The 26,230-nt window shown below is 39.0% G+C and overlaps 1 protein-coding gene across 5 annotated transcripts in view; it reads right to left on the bottom strand.

The window, feature by feature from the left end:
- ascc3 (activating signal cointegrator 1 complex subunit 3) overlaps positions 1-26,230 on the bottom strand; it is a 556,691-nt gene that overhangs the window by 380,294 nt on the left and 150,167 nt on the right. For all 5 annotated transcript variants that reach the window (XM_060849581.1, XM_060849604.1, XM_060849610.1 and 2 more), the window contains exons 12-13: positions 23,393-23,569; positions 12,060-12,131 (exon numbers count right to left, since the gene is read on the bottom strand). In XM_060849581.1, the coding sequence (XP_060705564.1) occupies positions 12,060-12,131; positions 23,393-23,569 (249 nt within the window). The remainder of the gene's footprint in view (positions 1-12,059; positions 12,132-23,392; positions 23,570-26,230) is intronic.

The raw sequence follows: 26,230 nt of genomic DNA, 5'->3' as shown, positions 1-26,230 counted from the left end.
TGGAAGACACCACTTCCATTGAAGCTTTTCTGTTATATTATCAATTTATTTTCAAATGATCCATCTTCAACCTAATTTTTGCTTTCAGTAGTTACACTTATATCAGAAAAAAAATCAACTTAGGAAATAGCTGTTTTCTCAAGAAATTCTCTTCATTTTCAATTTACACAAGAGAGGACAAGAAAAAACCCCAGAGTTTTTTGCCAACTTATGTGATAATTTTTTTTTACAATTTGCCAAATTACCCTACCAGATTGTAACCATCTCCGGACATGTACTACTTTGTCTTTAGTGCCAATGTGAAAGTGGAAATAGGAAGGACTGGAGAAAAAAATATTTTGGTCTGTTTATACTGTACATCTCCGTTTGCAATTTTTTCCCAAAAATATGCTGTTCCATCTTAGAATGAAGTCAGTAAGCTATAAACAATAACAACTTAGCTCTGAAGTAATTAAAATCCATGATGGTTTTATACACAAAACTTAAAGCTACACTTTGAAAAGCACAGTGATAAGGTGATTGATGTTTGTATTTTGTCATAATTAGTTTGTAATAAGTAGTTTGTAATAATTAAAAGTGTACCATAGAAATTACCTGTACTTTGTGCTCCTCTCTAGTTTCTTAGCCATAAATTCTGAAATGAGGCTAAGGGAAGGAAAAATAAATTTGTGGAATGTACACCTTGCCGCCTGCTCATTCATTTGTTGCTTTTTACCATAGCTTACGTGGGGCCATCAGCATCCTCTTGCTTTTTCTCTGGCTTGCTTCAAGACTCCCTCAGTCCATGTCTAAATGCTATTTACCATCAAATTGACATTATGAAACTGTTTGAGGGACTAGATTCTGCACAGGCTACAGATCATGATATCATTCAGCATAGTATTGAAGAACTTGTGCTCCAGTGCATATTGTGCCACTACCCAAGCTATTTCAGTATAAATATATTAGCATCCATATAACCTTGTGAAAAATTACCCAGGTATATCCTGTCATCAGAAGCAGAATAAATCCAATCTAGCTATTAACTGTCCAATCAGTCTACTTCGATCATCAGTAAAGTGATGGAAGGTGCCATCGACAGTGCGATCAAACTGCATTTGCTCAGCAATAACCTGCTCACTGACACTCATTCTGGGTTCTATCAGGGCCACTGTGCTCATTACAGACTTGGCCCAAACATGAACAGAATAGCTGAATTGCAGAGTTGAGGTCAGAGTGACAGCCCTTAACATGAAGATTTTACGTGACTAAATCTGGCATCAATAAGCTCTAGCAGAACTGAAGTCAATGGGAACATGAGGGGTGGCCATTGGAATCATATCTGTCCCATTGGAATCATATCTGTCGCATCGGAAGATGGTTGTGGTTGTTGCAGGTCAGTCTCTCAGCTCTTGGCATAGAGTCACAGAGCCATAGAGATGTACAGTATGGAAACAGACCCTTCAGTCCAACTTGTCCATGCCAACCAGATATCCCAAACCAATCTAGTCCCACCTGCCAGCTCCTGGCCCATATCCCTCCAAACCCTTCCTATTCATATACCCATCCAAATGCCTTTTAAATGTTGCAATTGCACCAGCCTCCACCACTTCCTCTGGCAGCCCATCCCACACATGCACCACCTTTTGCATGAAAAAGTTGACCTTTTATATCTTTCCCCTCTCACCCTAAACCTATACCCAATAGTTCTGGCACTCCCCACCCCAGGGAAAAGACTTTGTCTATTTACCCTATCCATGCCCCTCATAATTTTATAAACCTCCATAAGGTCATCCCTTAGCCTCCGACGCTCCAGGGAAAACAGCCCCAGCCTATTCAACCTCTCCCTCTAGCTCAAACCCTCCAACCCTGGCAACATTCTTGTAAATCTTTTCTCAACACTATCACATTTCACAGCGTCCTTCTGATAGGAAGACAACCAGAATTGTACACAATATTCCAAAAGTAGCCTAACCAATGTCCTGTACAGCCGCAACATGACCTCCTCTCTGCAGAAATTTAGGGTGGCACGGTGGCTCAGTGATTAGCACTGCTGCCTCACAACATTAGGGACCCGAGTTCAATCCCAACCAAGGGTGACTGTGTGTGTGGAGTTTGCACATCGTCCCAGTGTCTGCATCGGTTTCCTCCGAGCGCTCCGGTTTCCTCCCACAATTCAAAGAATAGTAGGTTAGCTGAATTGGCCATGTTAAATTGCCCATTGTGCATGGGGAGGTGTAGGTTCGGTGCATTAGTTAGGGGTAAATGTGGAGCAGTAGCAGAATAGGTCTGGGGAGTTACTCTTCAGAGAGTCGGTGTGGACTTGCTGGGCCAAACGATCTGTTTTCACCCTGTGAGGATTTCACAAGTTCATTAGGTTCTAACCATCTTCAGTTATTTCATCAATATCCTTACCTCAATCACATTTAGAAATGGAGATGTTCACTGATGATTGCACAATGTTCAGCACCATTTGTGACTCCTCAGATACTGAGGCAGTCCACACCTAAATACTGCAAGACTTGGGCAATCTACAGACTTGGGGTGATGAGAAAAAAGCACCATCCTCATCACATAAAAGCAGGCAATGACCAGCTCTAACAACATGATAATCTAACCATCACTCCTCAACATTCAATGACATCACCTCAGAAATCTTCCACTATCAATATCCTGGGGTTACCACAGTTGAGAAACCTCCACGTGCTCTGGTTTCCTCCCATAGTCCAAAGATGTGCAGGACAGGTGCATTGACCATGTCAAATTACCCATAGTGTTAGGTACATTAGTCGGGGTAAATGTAGAGGAATGGGTCCAGGTGGGTAACTCTTCGGAGGGTTGGTGTGGACTTGTTGGGCCAAAGGGCCTGTTTCCATACTGTAGGGAATCTAACCTAATCTAATCTAAACTGGAGTAATCAGTTATTACGGTGAGAAGATCAGGTCAGAAGTTAGAAATCTTGCAGTGAGTAACTCATCCCCTGGCTCCCCAAAGTGTGCCCACCATTCCCAAAGTTTAAGCCAGGAATGTGATGGAATACCACCGCGCCCCCTCTCCCACCACCCACTTGCGTGAATGAGTGACAATCTAACAATTTTAAGAAGCTTGTCATCATCCAGTATGAAGAAAGCCACGTGACTGGCACGACATCTACAAAAATCAGTCCCTCTGCTACCAATGCTCAACAGCAGCACATTGTGTACCAGACGCACTGTAGAAATTCACCAAATATTTTTAGTTAACACCTTCCAAACCAATGACCTCTAGAATCTGGAAGGACACAGATAGTAGACACATGGGAGCACTATCATCTGCATGTTTTCCTCCCACTCACCACCCTGATTTGGAAATATAACACCATTTTTTCATTGTCTTTGGCCAAAATTCTGGATCGCCCTTCTTTGTGAGTATACCTGCACCAAATGGGCTGCAGCAGCTCAAGGAGGTAGCTACCACCATCTTCTCAAAGGCAATTAGGGATGGGAAATGAATGTTGCCTGAGCCAGCAACTGCCACATCCTGGGAGTGAATGAAAATAACTAGTCAGATGTTTATGCGATTCAGTGAGATCCCACTCAATCTTTTTAATTCCATTGAACACAGGATCATACATTTCACCTCATATAAAAACTTGCCATTCCAATAATCAGGCTGGTGAACCTTTGCTGCACTCCCTGTATGGTACATTTCATTGGTAAGGAGGCCAAAACCACACACAATACCCCAGGTGTGGTCTCACCATGGCCCTATACAACTGCATTAAGAATTTCTTTCCCCTGTATTCCAACCCTCTCACCTTCTTATCTGCTTAATGTACTTGCATGCCTGTTTTCAATGACCCATATACAAAGATAGTCACATCCCTTAGTACGTTAACAGCTCAATACGTATCATCACTTAAGTAATACTCTGCCATTCATTTCTCACTGGGCAATGGTTACTGAACAATCTCTCTGGCCCTAAAGTCCACCTTCTATTTGTTGCAAATCAAAATTTCCCCTTACAATTCAGAATCATGAAAAAAAACTTAGAACATTTATTACATTTAAGCATGCATTCAAATTCCATATTCCACTCTATTTTGCTTTGGTTGATATTTATAAAACGTGAAGAAAAATCAATACATTTTACTTTGTGGTTGCTGTGTCTGAGAAACTTTAAAATGTGATTAGACGTTTGATGGCATCAGAATGGTTAGTCATCAGAGATCCACACTAACAAAGCCAGAATGAAATCAGCACTAGAAATGGTGAAATCCATTCCTCATAAATAGTCAGATCTTTGTGGACAGTTTTCATGAAAAGTCAGCAGCAAAAAAATGTCACTTAACTGCTGGCTATAAAGTGCAGACCAGAATTGTAACATCTGAAGAAGCTTAATCTATCATTTTTTTTAAAAACAAGAATAGTTTGAAAGGGAAGGATTCCTTCGCAATTTACTCAAAATTAAAGTATCAAAGAAACAACAATCAACAAAAACTGTTATTTAAGATGTCGCAAGCTCCAACACAAACAAAACATTTGCCTTTCAACTCATATTTGGAAAAAACTCTAATCTACGACAAAGAAATGTTATACATTCAGGGCAAAAGATTAGTGAAATGGATAACCATGCCATGAAATAAGCTATGATTATAATTAGATCAACATCTTCAATAAATTCATTTAAAAAGCTAATTTGCATCACTTCACTTATTCAATGTCACTGAGCCACACCGAACATTGATTCATTGCTCCCCAGTGATCTACCTGCAGCTAGCTCAATTGGGTTTTAATTAAGCGTGCAAGTTCGAGTTAAATGACACCACTGTGCTGCAACCTGTAGAGTCACAGAGTCATAGAGATGTACAGCATGAAAATAGACCATTCGGTCCAACCCGTCCATGCCAAACACATATCCTAACCCAATCTATTCCCACCTGCCAGCACCCGGCCCATATCCCTCCAAACTCTTCCTATTCATATACCCATCCAAATGCCCTTTAAATGTTGCAATTGTACCAGCCTCCACCACATCCTCTGGCAGCTCATTCCATACATGTACCACCTTCTGTGTGAAAAAGTTGCCCCTTAGGTCTCTTTTATATTTTTCCCCTCTCACTCTAAACCTATGCCCTCTAGTTCGTTCCCAGCAAAAAGACTTGCCTATTTATCCTATCTATGCCCCTCAATTTTATAAACCTCTATAGGTCATCCCTCAGCCTCCGACGCTCCAGGGAAAACAGCCCCAGCCTATTCAGCCTCTCCCTGTAGCTCAGATATTCCAACCCTGGCAACATCCTTGTAAATCTTTTCTGAACCCTTTCAAGTTTCACAACATCTTTCCGATAGGAAGGAGACCAGAATTGCACGCGACATTCCAACAGTGGCCTAACCAATGTCCTGTACAGCCGCAACGTGACCTCCCAACTCCTGTACTCAAAACTCTGACCAGTAAAGGAAAGCATACCAAAACGCCTTCTTCCCTACCCTATCTACCTGCGATTCCACTTTCAAGGAGCAATGAACCTGCACTCCAAGGTCTCTTTGTTCAGCAACACTCCCTAGGACCTTACCATTAAGTGTATACGTCTGCTAAGATTTGTTTTCCCAAAATGCAGCACCTTGCATTTATCTGAATTAAACTCCATCTGCCACTTCTCACCCCATTTGCCCATCTGGTCCAGATCCTGTTGTAATCTGAGGTCACCCTCTTCGCTGTCCACTACACCTCCAATTTTGGTCTCATCTGTAAACTTACGAACTGTACCTCTTATGCTCGCATCCAAATCATTTATGTAAATGACAAAAATTAGAGGACCCAGTACCGATCCTTGTGGCACTCTTCTGGTCACAGGCCTCCAATTTGAAAAACAACCCTCCACCACCACCCTATGTCTTCTACCTTTGAGCCAGTTCTATATCCTAATGACTAGTTCTCCCTGTATTCCATGAGATCTAGCCTTGCTAATCAGTCTCCCATGAGGAACCTTGTCGAACACCTTACTGAAGTTCTCAACTAAAACTACACAAAATGCGCAAAATCAGCTTTAAATGTTATTATCATAACTGTTTTCACATTACAATAGCCGCCAAATACAAGTGATTAAAATACACCTTCCATAACATAAAAACCAGTCAGCATTCTTTACATTACACCACGGAGCTATTCTCAGCTTTTCAGCACCTCAATTTTGGCAAATGTTTGAAGCAGAGTGCCACAAGAGAACTTTAAAATTAAGGCTTTGTAGGTCATATTCATATATTTTTGTCTCAGATATTCTACATCGACACTCAGCAAGCAACTCAAGAGGATGGGGATAATGCACAGATGACAGAGTTGTACATGCAACTGTTAATTCAAACTGAAGGCTGAAACATGCTGTCTCATTAGTTAGAGCAGATGGATCAGAATTAATGACTGAATAGCCAAGTTTTAATTTCCCAAAAGCCAAACAGAGCTGAAAACTTTTCACAGTATGACTTGAAAAATCAACAAAAAAAAGAGACTGAGACAAGCTCCATCTGTCATCCCAAATGCTTACAACTCGTCTGTCACCTACCATTCTGCATTTTCAAAGGAAACACATTGAAGCTATTTTACCAATAAAACAGCAACCTCCCACAAAGCAAACAGAAACATGATCCATTTCAACACTGATGCCTGAAGAATATACTTCAATGCACCAGGAGTCCAAAATATTGTGCATTTATCACCGTAACTGCAAAAAAAGCAACTTTGTTTACTTCATGCTATAACAAGGACAAAATAGCAAATAACAAGATTACAACTAATTAAAATACTCAAAAAACAAGTGTTTCTACTCAATAAGAAAGACGATCTGGAATGCATTCCTAACAAAGGATGGTGAAAGCAGTTCCAATACTAACTTTCAAAAAGGTTTTGCATCTCTAGTTCAAAGAGGAATTTTTTGAGAAGAGAAAATTTGTGGCATTCATGGGTGGTTTGGTCTGACAGTAGGCACAAGTACATTGGGTAGAATGGCCTCCTTCTGTGTTCTATAATTTGATTTTTTAAGATACAGCAACAAAGTACCATGAGTTCTATTAATACAGATATGAATAACAGGCACGCAGAGGGAAATTCCTTGTCCCCATATTGGCTGAATATTGCTCTCAAATTGAAAATTCTTGTATATTCTGAATCACAAAGTGTTTCTTGAATTACTAAACAGGATAAAATATAAAGATTTTGTGGAAAAACAAAGTTAATGTTTTCAGTTCAAAGGACCCTTTTCCCTCTTCATACTGACCTCAAAACATTGACTATTTCTTTCTCCATAGATGCTGCCAGACCTTCTGAGTTTCTCAACATTTTCTGTTTTTATCTCAAAACTCAATATTTTGCTTTAATAAACAATAAAGATTGCTCACCAATAGCATCTCCTTAGCTCGACTGTAACTGAACAGGAATTTTGTATTGGTTTTCACTACACATGATGGAACTAACAACCTAAAGTGATTAATCAAGAAACAGCAGGGATGGAGGAATTCAGGAAAATTACCACCAGAAAAGTAGCATTGAGTACATTTTTGGAAATGCAGGCAGGCTTATGCCCAGGACCTGATGAACGTCATCCTAGAGTCTTAAAAGAAGTGGCAAGAAAAGTAGTTGATGCATTGGTTTTAATTTTACTTGGAAGATAATGAATACAGCACCTTTATTCAAAAAAGAAGACACCAAACAGAAAACTAGAGGCATATTAACTTAACATCTATCATATGGAAAATGTCAGAAGCTATTCACAACAACGTTATAGCAGAGCACTGAGATAAGTTCAAGCTACTCAGGTGTGGTTTTTTGAAAGGGATCATGATAGATGTTAAGTTAATATGCCTCTAGTTTCCTGTTTGGTGTCTTCTTTTTTGAATAAAAGGTGCTGTATTCATTATCTTCCAATTAAAATTAAAACCAATACATCAACTACTTTTCTTGCCACTTCTTTTAAGACCCTAGGATGACGTTCATCAGCATCTGGGCATAAGCCTGCCTGCATTTCCAAAAATGTACTCAATATTACTTTTTTGGTGGTTGTAATTTTCTTGAATTCCTCCATCCTTTCTGTTTCTTGATTAATTTGTTGGAGTTCTCGGAGGAAGTAATATGCTATAAATAGAGCGGAACCAGTGGATGTACTGTACTTAGGTTTCAGAAAGGATTTGACAAAGTGCCACATCATAGGTTATTGTGGAAGGTAAAAGCTCATTGTGTAAGGAATAGCACATTGGAAACCAAAAATTGATCAGCTAACAAAAAACAAAGGAGTGGGCACAAGTTGTTTACAAGTCAGCAAAATGGAATGTGTGGTGCACCATATGGACTAGTGCTGGGATCTCAACTGTTTACAATTTATATAAATGACTTGGATGAAAGGATGGAAGATCTAGTTGCCAGATTTGCTGATGAGACAGAGTTAGACAAGGAAATAAATTGTGGAAGTGATAGCTAGGAAATTGTTTCCGTTAAGCGAGGAGACTAGGACCCGTGGACACAGCCTTAAAATTAGAGGGGGTCAATTCAGAACAGAAATGCGGAGACATTTCTTCAGCCAGAGAGTGGTGGGCCTATGGAATTCATTGCCGCAGAGTGCAGTGGAGGCCGGGACGCTAAATGTCTTCAAGGCAGAGATTGATAGATTCTTGATGTCTCAAGGAATTAAGGGCTATGGGGAGAATGCTGGTAAGTGGAGTTGAAATGCCCATCAGCCATGATTGAATGGCGGAGTGGACTCGATGGGCCGAATGGCCTTATTTCCACTCCTATGTCTTATGGTCTTATAAGGAGCCTACAAAAATGTTACATTATTTAAGTGACCGGGAAATGATCTGGCAATTATAACATAGTGTGGGGAAATAAAACAAAAGACTAGAAAAACCATCTATTTTAGCTGGAAGAACAGAAAACAACAGATCACTGAGCTCAAAGATGCTAAACAATCTGTATGTCCTGGTGCATGAATCAGACAAGGTCAGTTTGCAGGTACATTTGAAAAGGTAATAGAAACTTTAATCTATTGTGAGGGGAATTGAAAACCAAAGGAATTAAGTTATGCTTCATTTCCACAGAGCACTAATGAGACAATGTCTGAAGTGCCGTATATAGTCTTGATCATGTGATTTAAGGAAGATGCAAATGCATTGGAAGCAGGTTAGAGAACGTTTACCAAATAAATGGGTGGATAGTCTTATGAGGAAAGGCTGGATAGGTAAGGCAGGTTTCTGCTGGAGCTAAGAAGCAATTTGATTGAAACAGAAGACTGATGCAGTCTGCATGCACAAGGAACAAGAGCTGGACAACATCCAGGTGTGGCTAAAAAGTGATAATATTCACACCAAGCACAAGACAGCAACAATTCCTATGACCATGGATGCAGGTGTACTCCCTTGCTCTAGTCTCATTGTGCCACAGGTCGCAAATAAAAGGACTCTCTCTATTTACCAAGATGATTGATTGAATATCTTTTCTGCATGAAGTTTTAAACATGAAGATTTAATCAACCAGGTTTCTTAATAAATACAATTATAGATCAGTTGTTCTGATCTTCTGATATGTGTGTTGTCCTCAAAGTGTTCATAATCTTCAACAAGTGAGAATCTAACCATTTCCCCATGATGTTCAGTTGGAAACTTAAATGGGTGACATCTTAAACTTAAAGAGAAAGCTAGTCACAGATTCACCCAAAGGAGGCAACAACCCCTCCTCATACAAATAAATACAAAGTTCTGTGGAGGAAGTCTGAAACAAACACAAAAAGTGCTGGAGAGACTCAGCAGGTCTGACAGCATCTGTAGAGAGAGACATAGACAGAGCCCGAAATGTCGAGTTTCCTGCTCCTCGGATGTTGCCTCACCGGGTGTAGGACCATTCGGCGCAGACACTTTGGCGTGAGCAATTCAGCGCGGCTCTTATTTATTCCTTTCCAGGCTTACTTACAAGCATTAATGAAAGCAATAAAAAGAAAAATAATGTTTATCCTCTTCAATGAATATGTTAAAAAGAAAATAAAAATGAAAGAAATAAGGCAAATACAAAATTGTTGATGGCATTTTAAAGGGTTTTAATAATTTGTATATTACTATGTTTAATATTAATATATTTTAATAATTTTAATAATAGTAGTTTAATAACTACTATGAATACCTACAAAACAGTTCTGCGCTGAAATGGGTATGCGACAAAATGGGTTGCGCCAAACAGGCCGTGCCGAATCGTTCGCACCAAAGTGGCTGTGCCGAATGGTCCCGCTCCATGCTTGACCTGCTGTGCTTTTCCAGCACCACTCTAATCTTGACTCTAATCTCCAGCACCTGCAATACCCACTTTTGCCTAGTTCAGTTCAGAGAGCACTTGAATCAACCACATTGCTGTGGAACTGGAGTCAAATGTAGGTCAGAACAGATAAACAGCACAGATTTCATTCTCCAAAAGGTAATTAGGGGCTCAGATGGCTCTCATGACAATTCACATAGATTTTGATTAAGAAAACAGAAGCAATTTTCACCATTTGCCACGGATGGGGTTGGAACCAGGGCACCAGACAAATGTCTAGTCCACTAACATTACCACTATGCTAAAAGCTCCCTTTAAAGTGCAAAGCAAAGCTTCATAAGTGGAAGCAATGTTATAGAAATAAACAAAATAAAACTTCAATATTAATTTTTAAACCATTTTTAACAAATGAATGCCACATAGTTAAAGTTGTACTTCAGCAAATAAAAAACAATGAATTGTGATCAATATGATGGTCTAATTTGATTTCAGTCACGCCCAGTTAGGAGTTAGTGAGAACTTCTATTTCGGAAACATTCCTTCTAGTTTTTTTTATTAACACTGATTATTTCTGGTCATTACTTCCAAGATCCAACTACATTACACTTCAAACTAGAAAAGTTCTAAGTAGACTACAGTAAAATAATGTCAGCACTTATGGTCTCTGATTTATCCTTCATTTTAAGTTTGGATTTATGAATTGTGAATAAGTGATACATGGGTTTTTCCGTGTGTCTGAAGAATTAGTGATATACTTGGAGGAATTTCTCCAGCCATGTGATTGGTTTTAAAATGGCTCAAAGGAGTAGCTTTCAAAACTAATGAATTATTTTTATTGACATTGGAAGCATTTACAAATGAACAAGGCTTAAGGTTTCTGCTATAAAATTCTGGAACTTTAAGCTTAAGCAAAACACACAACACAGAAATGTGTTTATTGTAATTTTCAGTTTTGCAGCAGTTCTGCAGAAGTTCTTGGATGAAGATGAATGGATAAAATAGTGATTTTGAGAAGGGGAGAAGATAGTAAAACTAGAACATCATAGAGTAAAGTGTTTAGGGATAGTCCTTCACCAGAATTATTTGAAAAAAATCCCAAAGAAATTATTTGAGTTGAAAATGTTTAAATTCATGTTTGAATGGTCCAGAAAAAAAACTGATCACATTTTCCAGTCTGGGAGTTGAGGTCACAGTTACCTTAAGGCTATTGTGCTATTGGAAAGTGATTTTTCTGACATAAGAACTGCGCAAGGAGTGCTTCTGATTATTACAAAAAAAAGATTAGTGTGATTATTGGCATTTTATTTTCAATATATTTTTCAAAATCTTTTAAAGCATCTTATGTAAATAATTTGGTCTTTATTTTTGCAGAACAAACATTAGTTTTATTGTTAAAACTAAGTCTACAACATTACATACTTATACATCTGTGGGAGATCATCTCATTAAATCCAAAAGCAAACTGTATATGATCTATAAAGCCAGACTTGATTCTGGGATTTGATTTATTCAGTGAAAAAAAATCAGCTAGGAATATAACAGAAATAAAATTTCTTCAACTAGAGAACAGTCAGATCTCCAGTCCCAACATTTGACCTGTAATAAAACTGCCATAAGCAGATAAAGACAAGTCTTTATGGAAATACGCTACTGCAGGACCATCTGTTTTAACATGTTTTACCAAGACATTTGATCATCTTCATTCATATTGCTGATTTCTGCAAATCCTGTAACCATAATGACAATATGGCTCTGGTCCTCTAGTCATTTTAAGGATGTAAACTCATGAGAATTTACAAAATTAACCTTACCTGGTGTCCTTCTTTCAGTTGCATCAAAACCTTCTCGTAACATACTTCCTCCATATCATGCAATTGCTGCATCTATGAAAAAGAAAATATTATGGTTGAATAAAAGTAAAACGATTTCTTAAAAAAGCAAATAATTTATTTCCAAATCTGTTTCAAAGTGAGCAACAAGTTTAGAAAATGAACACGTCTCCTCACTTTGGCCAGCCTATAATCCATCAGCCAGAAGAGCAGATAAGGTCTGATTTCTAGTCACTTTTGTTTTTACAACATTAGCAACAAAAACACATCTCAGTAGACACTAATCTAACATTTTCCATTCCCATGATGCTGTTGAATAACACTTGACAACTATAAACTCCAATTGTCAAATTTAAACAACAGATGTAGCAAATTTATTGACTAGCTTATTTTTATATTGCAAGAAGATAAAGTAAAGAATTAGCTGATTAAATTAACTCTTAACCAGGGAAAGGGGTGTACACTATGTCATAATCATCCCCTGAATATCATCTCCGTAAATTATTAGCCTGTTACACTCACCTCCAAAATCCAAAGAACTCATAACCCTGTTAACATTAAGATTGCGTGTCATCTCTGTTGATTTCATCCCCCAGAAATCATCATCCCCTACCTATGAATATCTTTAGAGCAATACTCCTATCAGCCATCTCTTCCCTTAGCTTGCTGTTTTCTTTGCCTTCTCTCTGAAGCTCCTAATTCTCTCTCCAACATGGTCACTCCACAAGACCCAAATTTTACCTTAGCAACTGAACAGAAAAGCAACTTTCTTTGATGGCCAAGTCTTTCAGCAAGAACCATCTGCTGAATGGTTCCCTTCCATTAGTCTTTCAGTACAGCAAATAATGTAACTCTATTTCTCAATGATACTATTCTTTTACACTACTGCTCCTCTCCAATCGTTAAGTAATTTCCAACATGTTTGAGAGTATTACTCCTCTCCAATATTGTACTTGACAGGCTTGCATCTCTATATTTTCATCTCTCCACACAGATCCTTGTGGCAGTGCTGAAACAGCCAAACAGGTCACAAATTATGTCCTTTGAGACATGTAGTGCATTCATCCACACTATACTTTATCTGCCACGTATTTGCCCACTCACTCAGCCTGTCCAAATCGTGCTGAGCTGGAAGATTGGAACTCATGACCTGTCCTACCTTCCAATCTCCCTTCCCACCTATCTGCTCCACCTTATCATCTCCATCCCCACCCCCAGTCACCTACTGCACTCTTTGCTACCTTCCCCCAGCCCCCCAACCCCATTTATCTCTCCACCCTGGAGGCTTCCTGCCTCTATTCCTGATGAAGGGCTTTTGCCCGAATCGTCGATTTTCCTGCTCCTTGGATACTGCCTGCCCTGCTATGCTTTTCCAGCACTACTCTAATCTAAACTCTGGTTTCCAGCATCTGCAGTCCTCACTTTTGCCCTGTTCCAATATCAGCCAGGGAAGAAATGCATTTGTTCGCATTGAATCAGAAACTAACTTCCTGTGTGATGTTGAAATTATGGTTTAGATCTGTTAAATCAAAGGTTCACAACGAATGGGCACTGGCCAGAGAGAAAATAAAACTGCAATCATCAGAGTTGAATTTACTTGTTAACAGTTGTTGTAATGCATTCAATTCTAATTGTCACTTCTGGTAATGGTTATTGAGGTTCGGTTGAAAAATGTTATGAAATGATTCCAAAATGGTGTTGGTGAGATGGTTCATGGATGAGTGATGGCATCAGAGCATGTCAACTTCAATGTTGGTGGGTCCAGTACAGGTAGAGGTGAGGTGCAGGACTCATGATGGTGGCATTGGCAGTGGCAGCACTACAGCATTGGTGGGTCCGGTGGGTCCAACGCAGGCAGTGTTGAGGAGCCTGACTCAAGACTTGTGACAGCAGCTGTGGAGGGAGTAATCTGGATATTTTCTTTTCCTTCCGTTTCTTTAATTTTGGCTCTTTTTAATTTTGCTGTTGTATTCTAAGATGGTGCTGGTCAATGGCAATTCTATGCACTTTTAACTGTACTCCTGTACTCGGGTACACTTGACAATGAAATCTAATTTAATCTATTGCATTATTCCTTTACTCAGATTTGAGAATATTTTATGCAGTCAACACTCAGTTCCACTTATTACTATCTTACTGTAGCCAAGGTAACTCGAGAAACATTTTAACAATACTGCAGCATCAATATTTTTTGGATCAATATTGTTCATTCTTTCCTCTTCTTTACCTATATACTACTTCTTAGAAATTTCATTCACAGGCATTGGGTCAGTTTTCGCATGAGCATTGACAACAACAGCTCTATCTCTCCAATGCCTTGCTCAACCTGTCAACTACCTCTTTAACTAAACAGATTACTAAGTATCTAGACTAAGGACGAGGTAAAATATGATCTAGTTGAAACTAAAGAATGAAGCCATTGACTTTGATCAAGTCTCCTATTCTTGTCACTGGTTCATATATACAGTTTCTAGTCATACCCACACAATCTCAGCATCCTGCTCAAACCTAAGTCAAGCTGCTAGCATAAATACACTCCATCTCAAGTCCATAAATTCCACATCATTGCTTACTTCAACCTCACCAATAAATTCCTCCTTCCTCTATCTCTGAGGCAGTCCCTAGGTATCAAGGATGACTTTGATTCCATTCCAGTCCAATGGATCTGAGATTGTTGATAATGTGCAATACACAAGCTTCAGATCAATCACACAAAAGACAGGTAATGTTTCAAAGATCAGAATGAGTTGTTTGGAAGTTCATGCACTTGCTTTCATATGTGACTTAATTTCTGTTTTCGACCAAATCCTTTAATGTATTTGGCATCTTCCCAAATAAGCATTCACCATTTTGATTGGTCACAAGCCAGAGGGTCCCAAGTTCAATTCCAGCCTCGGGCGAATGTCAATGTGTACTTTACACATCCTCCCAGTGTCTGAGTGGGTTTCTTCCGGATGCTCCAGTTTCCTCCCACAGTCCAAAGATGTGCATTGGCCACGGCAAATTGCCCGTAATGTTAGGTGCATTAGTCAGGGGTCAAAATAGGGGAATGGGTCTGGGTGGGTTGCTCTTCGGAGGGTCGGTGTGGACTTGTTGGGCTGAAGGGTCTGTTTCCACACTGTAGGGAATGTAATCTAAACCTCAGAGTTTCAGTTGCTATCCTGTCCTGTGTCCTGAGTAAAAGGATATCCAGTGATAAAATATCAATGACAGACCCTATCCCGCAGAGTTGCTTTTTACTGATTAGTGCATTGACACTGGGCAGTTGGCTTGGGAGAGGATGCCAGTGTTGGGCCATCTTTCTTTCCACCAGATTTGGCCAATCTTGGAAAAATAAGCTGATATTACTTCTCTCATGCTTTCAGGTGCCTGCTGCAGCTGCAGAGGTCTCAGAGGCTGACAGCAGCACAGGAATCAATGGTACCTGGCAAACCCTGGCCTTAGGAGAAAGTGAGGACTGCAGATGCTAAAGATCAGAGTCAAAAGGTGTGGTGCTGGCCAAGCACAGCCAATCAGGCAGCATCCGAGGCGCAGGAGAGTCGACTTTTCGAGCATAAGCTTATGCTCGAAATATCAACTCTCCTGCACCTCAGATGTTGCCTGACCAGCTGTGATTTTTCATCATCACACAAACCATGACCTTAGTTCAAGGCCCTAGTCCTTAAATAGATCTTTGCTGTGTCAATTGAAGAGGGTAGGCTGGCAGACTGGGGGTGAAGAAGAATTTGGTGTCTGTGACTGGCTTTGTAGGGACATACCACAGACTAGAGCATTGACCTGCAGCCAGACCTTGAATGAAATCCTCAAAAATAATCCATCTTTTTAAAAAAAAAGATGTTACTAAGGTACAGAAAATAATCCACAGTAGGATGTCAGTACTGATCTCAATGATTTGGAGGTATTGTGCTTTGGAAAAAGTGTTTGAAAGAGAATCTTCGTGTTTAATTAACATCAGATTTTCTCATATACATTGGAAAAGCAGTCAATAATGACCAAAAGTTCAGTTTTTGAGTGATGTGCATACAGATGTGGTCATAATATTGGAGTTCCTGACTGAAGCTGGAGTAATTTTAGTTCTGGATTAAAAATATAATGTGGGTTCAACAGTTTCCCACGTTTTTAGTGAATTACCTGCATGCCTGATGGCAATTTGCTGAAGGTGTGGTGCCGTACTGCAAAGGGGGAGAAGGAGGAGGAGTTTGGCAATGACTATCTTATTGGACCACAGTTTTCATTTGTATAGCACCTGCAGTGGTTTAGCTGGGGAGGATCGTGGCATCATGCATGAGGTGGAAGTCTGTGACAAATCTCTGAGGGTAGTCAAATTTAAAGGATTACTTTTGAGGATTTTGAGAGTCTGTCGATGCTCTAGTCCTGACAGAATGACCTCCTACTCCAAGTGCCAGTAATTCACCACAAACCAGAAACTCTATGCGGACATTTCTTTTGAGAACCACGCAGGGTGGGACACCTCTCCGTACAGAGCTACTTGACAATTCTCTAGAAAGCCTTTTCTCCCTAAACATACAGAACTGAATTATTTGGTCAAACACAAAGTATATTCATAGCCTCCATGTCAGCTTCATTCTCACTTGATATTCTTAACATTCAGATCAACCTGTTTTCAAAGCATAGCTCTTAACTCTGTGATCTTGCTGTATTGCTTGCAAGCCAAAGCTTTTCACTGTGCTTCAGTACACGTGAGAATAAATTCAATTCAATTCAATTCAGTTCAACCCATAGAAATTATCTGCATAGTAACTACAGGATCTTCTTACTTCTGAAAGCCCCTCAGCTTTGTCAAATACTTAAACGTTTAGCTGTGCTCAAGACAATCTCTTAGTTACTTCAGAAGCCGCAAGCATTGTATATTATGTTATGTCTGTATGTGCCTACAAACAAAGTAGACAAACTCTAATTCACTTTAAATTTAAACCAACAAACTATATTTTAACCCTTAATATAACCTACAACAGAGGCAGTTACAACAGTCCCTGGTCATCAATGTAGAAGTGAGAGTCTTAGTCGCATTTGGAAAGTCAAATTACTGCCGTACAAATTGGAGTAAATTTAAACTTAACCACCAGATGCAAAGCTGACCACAGAACATAGCGTTCATTTTCCACCTACTCTTACAAATTCAATGGAGTCAAACGCATGGCATTGGAAAAGCACAGCAGGCCAGGCAGCATCTGAGGAGCAGCAGAGTTGATGTTTTGAGCATAAGCTCTTCATCAGGAATATATGAAGAGCTTATGCTTGAAAAGTTGACTCTCCTGCTCTTCATTTACTGCCTGAGCTGCTGTGCTTTTCCAGTGCCACCCATTTCACTCTGATCTGCATCCTCACTTTCTCCAAATTCAATGGAGAACAATGCTGGATGTGATGTTTTCCCAACCAGTGGTACGGTTACCCCTGTAATTCATATGCAGCATTCAATCTGCAAAGCTACCCTGGCGGTTATCAATTTCACATCAGAATCAGATCAGGGTTCAACCACAATTCATAACACGAAGCATATTAGCATTTTGTAATTCAGTACAATAGAGGAGAGTTCCATAAAGCCATCCCTCTCCATCAGAAACAACACAGTTGTGCGAATATGCAAGTTGGATAAACCAGCATTTCAGAAGTACGTGAAAATGTCAAAGAGATTTCAGAATAGAGCTATCCTTAATTGCAGAGGTTATGCCCAATATTCCAAGAACCATTATACTTTCAGAAAGACAGTAATGAGCTTAAAAGAAAAAAAATTTCAATGATAACTATCCAAAAAAATGATCATTTCAGCTAAGCAGGATTCTGCCCTTAATTTCTCATCAGATATACAGCAAAAGCTGAAACACAGGTTCTTATTGAAGAGAACTGCTTGTTTTTGCATTCAAAAAATAAATTAAAAGTGAACTCAGAGAAGATGAACGGATGGCTGATTTAAAATGAAGCAAAACAAGTGCGGGTTGGCAAAGAAAGCAGACTTCCCCGTTTCATATCACAAATTGATATTGATTATTTTCACATTTCACATAAGAATCGGCTATTTCATGATTCTGAATGAAGATTTTTTAGAAAACGGAAGTAACAACATTTCTGAAAACTAATTCCACCAAGGGTCTGTTTCTATATTGTATGACTTCTTGACACAAAGATGCTTTTTCCTGTGCTGGTGACAGGAACAGCAAATTTCTACTAATTTCTATCAAAATCTATGAATGACAACCTTTTTCTTATTAATATTGGATTTATTCATAGTATGAATGAATTCTTTGCAAGATGAATAAACAAAGATGTGTGTTGGTAATATTTTGCAAACCGAACTGAAAATAAGTATATATTCGCAAAAATAAATACTTGTTTAAAGCCTTTAGGAACTTTCATATGTCCTTACATGTATGCAGGTTTATATATTTTCGCAAATGTTTTTGGTAGAAAGAACTGCAATTTTTTTCCCCTGTGTAAAATATTTTATTAAACATCATTCAGATGGAAGTTGATGAAATAAGGTAAACTTTCAACAAAGTCAAATAGACATCAAGCTTCCAGAAATCAGGAATCTAGTGCAACTGCAAGAGTATAAATTTGGATAACACACAAACAAATTTCAACATGTTATAAATATGTAGTTCATGTATTGTAGCTAGAACATAACCTGTGGTTTTAGAAATTTGAATTTGATATCAAAAAATGGGCGAAGTTTTACAGATAGTTTAAACACATGGTAGTGTTCCACAGGTGAAAGATTGAGGTCATAAGGAATTTCTCCAGCACTTTATTTTTATTTCAGACCTTGAGCATCTGCCATACTTCGCTTTTATTTACTATGTTGACAACTAGAAAGGTAGCATTAGAAATACCAGGTGGGCTTGCTCAGCTGGAGATATGGTGCCTATGTGTTTGCAGTCATGATGGTTCAGAGAGCTTCTTTCGGAAATTAAAGTTAAATTTGTTAAAAACATTCAGTGATCTCTGAAAAGCTTTAAAACACAGAGACCATACCAGATCAAAGTTGAAAATCAGGGAAGGTTAATCTAAAATTCCAATTAAGGACAGCTCAGAGCAGGCTTTGCCATGCCATTATGAAAGTGGATGTGATTTAAGAAGATGAGACAGTTCAGTTTTTTTTTGTGTTTTCTGGGAAACATTAGTTGTAGTTTGGAGCTGGGAGAGTCCTGAAACAGAAGTGGCTCCAGGCAGCGAGTTTTGTTTTCAGCACATTCCAGGCAGTTAAGGTTCAGGAAAAGTCTCAGGGAGTAGTGCCTTCATGTTGTTTTGAAAGGTAAGGGATAGAAGGAAGCCCTGGGTGCATAGGTGTTTCACTGTAGTTGAGAGTAGGTTCAAGAAAGCTCATGAGCAGAATGAGCTTGAAGCAGCTGAGAAAAAAATCGAGCTTCAAGAAATGCAGCAGCAGCTGGGGAAGGTTTATTTGATAAAAGCTGAAAATGTGCTTGTAATTAGAAACTTGGGAGCAATCTCACGAATTCTGAGGAATTCAGTCTCAGAAGTCGTTGAATTATCAAGATATGAACAGTAAGAGTTTAAGGCTGCTTCTAAAGTAATTTGGAATCTGTTGCAGAAAAGACAGGAGTTTTAATCAGATTTGGTGACCTACAATGTCACTTACATCTGAGCGGGATATGCCTTGATTGCATTATTTAAGGTCAAGGCTTTGGGAAGTCTGACTACAACTTCACTTTAGACTACTTTGTTCCATGCTAATCCTGAATATGTGTAGTTTATTTAATTTTCTAACAGTGTATTGTAGAGTTTAGTTTGCTTCCTCAAAACTGTGGAATCTGATTGATCAAGTATCTTGGATCTCAAACTTTGTCTGCTTTATTGGTCCCTAACCAGATAATGCTGTAAAGTTGGCAGTCTCCTCCAGGATCATAACAAAAAGATAACTTTTAATATTTACCTTCAAAGTTATAGTGAGACATTTAACATAAGAAAAAGTGAAGCTACATGTAAATAACCAAAACAGGAGCAAAAATAGGCTATTCAGTCTCTTGAGGTTACTTCACCAGTCAATAAGATAATGGTCGATCTAAAAGTGTTTTGAATTCCAACTTTTTATCTAACCTTTTATTCCGCTAACTAATGAACATGTCTTTGCTTTAAAAAAGTCAATGACCCCCGCTTCACCTTCTGAGACAGTCTTCCAAAGTCGCATAAACCGCTGAAAAGAAATTCTCTTCAACTCCTTTCCAAAAGGATATTTCCGAACTTCAAAATAGCGTCTCCTAGTTTTAGACTCACCTACAAGAGCAGCAACCTTTCTATGTTCAGTTTATCAAGAGGTTTCAGGATTTTACATCAATCAAATCACATCTCACTCTTCTAAACTCCAGCCCTGCCCGTCTGACCTATCCTTGTAAGACATCCCACTTATTCATTCTAGTCCTCTTCTCAAAATGTGTCAATATTGTTCCCCGGCCTAGTAATCTCTAGGTTAGTTTACCAATAAGAGTCTTTTGTGCCCACAGCTAAAGTCATAACAAATGTTTAATAAAGGTCAGAGTTACTGTTCTCATCACAACAACAGAACAATGCTGGAGCTCAAGGTTGCAACCACTATCCAGTCATATCAATCGTTTCATCAATGATCACCATTCCATTTCAAAATAAAAGATTATGTTACCGGTTATCTATAAAACCTCTATTCCAAGCACAACTCCTCTCATAATTAATGAGTTTACCACAGTTTACAAAAACAGGGATTGGAATACATCCAAGTTTAATTTGGTAAGAGACAAAAAAAAACTGCAGATGTTGGAGTATGAGTTAGACAAGCAGGAGACTGGAAGAATACAGCAAGCCAGGCAGCATCAGAAGGTAGAGAAGTCAACGTTTCGGGTGTAACATTGACCTCTGTGCCTTCTGATGCTGCCTGGCTTGCTGTATCCTCCCAGCCTCCTGCTTTCTACCTTAATTTCGTAAGAGGCAGGCCACCACAAACAAGAGAAAGTCCAGAACTTCACAAAAGCATCTCCTATACTCTTCAGTTGTACCACATCAATTCCTCAAATTGTTATTTAAAAGATTCCATCTCTAGCAATAAAGAATAAAGGAATATGGGAAAGGTGGCTGTTGTGAAGTTCAGACTGATTACTACCAGCCTGAGGACCCCCGAAACCCTCACATTGTTTCTTCCTATATGTGGCTTTGGTCTGACAGAAGATATTTGAGGTCCAATGACTCCAATAAAAATGGTTGTGAAAAAAATGTTATCATTTATTTCAGAAAATCCTGCCTCTTTCATCAACTTCCCAAATCTCTCTCTCTCTCCTTTCCACCCTACCCCAAAAAATATATCTGCCTGATTTCCGAAAATATATGCTAAGCATGTAGACAAGGGCATTCAAATGATATGACAAAAGATTAAGATGTTCAAAATGAAGATGCAGCAGTTAAATTTACAGGGAGCTAAAATACTGTTCAGCAACTGAGCAGCTAATGAGACAGTCGGCACATTGGTTTTAATTTTCCAAAACTTCACAGACTCAATGAAAGTCAAATTAGATTGGAAGATAACAAATACAACTCCTTCATTCAAGGAGGGAGGGAGACAGAAAGCAGGGACACTACAGGCCAGTTAGCTTCACATCTGTCAGATGGAAAATGTTTAAAAAGTTATTATTAAAGGAGTTACAACAGGGCTCTTGGTAAAGTTCTAGATCATCAGACAGAGTCAATACATAATAACAGACAGTGGGCTGCAGAAACTGAGCAGATCTGGCAGCATCTGTGGAGAGAGAAACAAATGTTCAGATAGGTGTAACACTTCTTCAGAATTCATAGTTTTGTTAAAAGGAAATAATGTTTCAACATTTTTTTATAACCCTACGTAGCTGAACGCACTGTGGATGAAGCAGAACCAGTGGGTTCAATTTCAATTTTCAGAAGGTATGTGGCATATTGCCACTTCAAAAACTGTGGAAATAAAATCTCCTGATGTATGCAATAACATATTGGCATGGATAGAAAATTGGCTGGTGAACATAAAATAAAGACTGGGCACAAATGGGGTATTTTTCTGGTTGGCAAAATGTAATGTGTGGGGCATGACAGGCATCTGTGCTGGGATCTCAACTATTTACAATTAATATCAAGGGATGAAGGGATGGAGTGTATGGTCGCCAAATTTGCTATTGACACAAGGAAGGTGGGAAGTAAACAGTGAAGAGGACATAACAAAATTACAAAAACATATAGTTAGGTTAAGTGTTTGGGCAAAGATCTGGGAAATGGAAAATAATGTAGCCTTGCTCCTTCTATGTTTGCATTGAATAACTTTCCAAAGTTAGAAATGTGCTCAGAAACTTTAATATATATTAACTACTTTGGAGAAACAGAACCAAATTATATGAAATAAATATGTATATAATATGTCACACATTGGTCAGGATTTTAACGAGCACCAGGGTATTCTGGATGGACAGATATGGTGGGTGAAAAATTAGGAGATGTCAGTGGTGGCGTGCGATAGGGAGGTAACACAATCTTTCTGCACTTACATCAATTGAGGCCCTTAAATTACTAATTAAGAGCTCCTCAAAGACTTCTTTACCCTACTGTTGAAATTTATCAAAGGCAGATGGCTACTTGGCCATATGGAGAACCTTTGGATTCAAGAGGAACCCTCCTCCAGTGCACCCTGTAACCCCAGTGAAAGAAATCCTCCTCACTCATCAGAACCTGTCAGGCCTCATAAGTCATTTACTCAAATTCATTCCTGAGTGCTCAGTATGGAGCTGAATTGGAGCTGACTAGCTCAACTGGTGGCATCGCAGCAAATGATGCCAGCCCTCTGATTGATTTGCAGTTCTTGATGACGGGACCTTGGTCTGTAAAGTTATGGAAACCCTGACTGCTGGCATAGTGCAGAGTGATGCATCTGCCAACTTTCACACTGGGGGATAGATCCATGGTCAGCCTGTAAAACTTGGACCATTAATTCACCAACTTTTCTTGCCATCCTGACAAAAGTGAAAACACTTACTTTGGGAGCCTTCTTAAAGCTCACATACTTACAAAGTTTTTATTTACAGTCTAATCACTCCATTTTTTTTGGATGGGCATTTATTTATTAATTGTATTTCTGAAATAGCCCCCAAGTTTTTTCTTCTTGCATTAAAGAAGTCATGTAAACGACAGTGTATCTCTGATGCTCCTCAATTCCCAGTTCCTTTCTTCTATGTAAGAATGCTTTACTTTGAAACCATTGAAGGATTGCTCATTGAATCCAAATGTGTGAAAAAGAACAGCATGAAATATCCTTTTCATGTTACTTTAGTGTTAGATGGAACACTGATACTTACTTTATTTGATGCTTTAACTCCTATGAAGGTCTGTTTCAGAGGCACAGGTCGAAATCTTCCATCAAAGAAAAAAAGCCCAATATAGGGATTTACATGGAGGAATGTGGCTACATCAAGGTAGTTGGGCAGGGTAGCTGACAAACCTAGAATTCTGATCATACTTTGTGTGGACTCCACCTGCAAGAAAGAAGAAAAAGGACACCATCTTTTTGTAACCATTTTAACTGATGCCAGCTGCTGAGATAACAGCTATATTCATTTGTAGCAGACTTCATATGTTGTACATAGCTTTTTCCCCCCAGTAACGAGCAGCTCTGCATTCAAATATGTTACTATTCAGTTTATGTAACTGTCTGCAAATTAATAATATATTACTTTATAGTCAATATGTAAACCAAAGTATAATGGGAAATCACTTGGTTTGCTAGGCACAAATTATTAAATGTGACCATGTATCGAGAACCATAGTTTTCTAAGTACTTTTATAAAAGGGCTCTATTTGACATCCACAAAAAGTAAACAATCACAAATGACAATTGACAAATTTGAGAGATGAATCTTACAAAGTATGTAGTGACAATTAATGAGCAACTTGATCCAAGAATCCAGGCAACTCCCCAAGCTTTTCAGGGTTGAAGAACTCATACATCATTGCCCAAGTGATTGGAAGAATTGATTTACTCAGGGAAGTCTTATTTAGCATCATCCACAAAGCTTCTAATGGATTAATAATTTCAAGTACAACAAATCAATTTGTGCTTCTATTAGCTATAAATTAGGACCAAAAGCATGTTCTGCATTTATTTTGTGGATATGGAAATATCTTTCATTTTTGTTACTCTGTGGAGGATCAAACTTCTCAACACAACGGAGACTGAAGCAAACCTTTATTGAAACAAATGAAAATCTGTAGTTGTGGACAAAATATGCAACCATTATTAAAACAAAACAAATCTGAGACACACACAGAGAACAAGAGACAAAGGGAGACAGAGACAGAGACAGAGAGAGAGAGAGAGAGAGAGAGAGAGAGAGAGAGAGAGAGACAGACAGACAGACAGACAGACAGAGAGAGAGAGAGAGAGACAGAGAGAGAGACAGAGAGAGAGAGAGAGAGAGAGAGACAAACAGAGAAAGAAAGAAAGGAGAGAGAGAGAGAGAGACATACATGCATACATAGAGAGAGCAAGAGACATCTGTGGACAGAAATCACAGTTAACATTTCAGGTCAAGTGACCCTTCCTCAGAACTGGCTTCAGAATTGGCCATATCAATGACACCTACATCTGTAACATGTTGTCCCAACTCCTGTACTCAATGGTTTGAGTAATGAAGGCAAGTGTGCTAAAAACCTTCTTCACCACCCTGTGTACCTGTGACACCACTTTCAAGGAACTATGCACCTGCAAGCCTAGATCTCTCTATTCAACAACACTCACCAGTCACTACCATTAACATGGTAAATCCTGCCCTGGTTTGTCTTACCAAAATGCAACAGATCATCTATGTTCAAAAGCAATCATTCAGTCATCATTTTGACATGAAATGAAATCATGCAAATCTCAAGCAACAATATGTGCAATCAATTAAGTGCACAGAGAGTATTAAATTTTTATCAAAAACAATCAAGGAGCTTTCTGGGGATAAACAATTTCTATGGATTACTGCAAAATTGACCAAATTTCAAGAAAATCAAATTTTTTAAGCCATAGCTGAAGTGTAAAGATTGTATAGCATAGGATCTGTGCACAAATCACTGCAAGGGTCTGGAGGAATGGTGCATTAAACAAATTTGAGCAAATTTTCCAAACAGATCCCAAGTAATCCCATAACGTAGGCACAGAGGCATTAATTCATGATCCATCATATATGTCTGCCCATTATTAGCTTACTTTCATTGCAAGTCCCTTCCCACTCCTGCAGACTACTAATCTTTATTTTATATTTTTCTTCCAGTGAGTGCACATGTTCTGTTAATGAGAATTCATTCTAGGGGCACATTCATGGTTTTAATTTTCTTTAAGTACTATTTACTCGATGAAATACTTAAGTACTTGACTCAAGAATACATTTGGTATTGCCTGAACTAATATATTTATAATGCTCCACATTACAAAAATAATAAGATATTTTCATAATCCCAATCATTCTTAAATTATTATTTCTGTACTCACTAGTCTTTTTGTAAATTTTCTGGGTGGTGCAAACTGAGCATGACCTGTACCTGCACCCCCTAGATTGCAGCATCTCCCCTCAACCCTACAGATTGTGGATCCCTCACGCTTGTCCCCCTTCCTTCCTCTTATCCTTCACTCTCGAAGTCAAGCCAATCTGAGGGATAGTTGGTCCTGAATGCTGATAATGAAAGGCAATTCCTTGGGGAGAATGAACTCCAGACTATTCCTCGTCTCACCAGCTCCCCGACTACTGCTCTGACAAAGCATCCCTTTTTTTCCCCCCACTGCAGCCTTGGTCACCATGGAAGAGTCTGTGACAACAGCAGAGGTAGTGAGAACACCAGTGGATGTGGCAGCAAATTTGGAGCTGAAAATGTGTTGCTGGAAAAGCGCAGGTCAGGCAGCATCCAAGGAACAGGAAATTCGACATTTCGGGCATAAGCCCGATGCAAGAAATGTCGAATTTCCTGTTCCTTGGATGCTGCCTGACCTGCTGCGCTTTCCCAGCAACACATTTTCAGCTCTGATCTCCAGCATCTGCAGACCTCACTTTCTCCTCGCAGCAAACTTGGAGGCAGCATTGGGCAAACAACAAGGAGATGGGAAGAAAATGATATGAGGGAAGAGTTGATGCTTCAGGTGAAATGAAATGGGCAACAGA

This window comes from Hemiscyllium ocellatum, chromosome 3 (assembly GCF_020745735.1).
Source record: "Hemiscyllium ocellatum isolate sHemOce1 chromosome 3, sHemOce1.pat.X.cur, whole genome shotgun sequence".
NCBI lineage: Eukaryota > Metazoa > Chordata > Chondrichthyes > Orectolobiformes > Hemiscylliidae > Hemiscyllium > Hemiscyllium ocellatum.
This window is presented reverse-complemented; position numbering and strand designations above follow the sequence as displayed.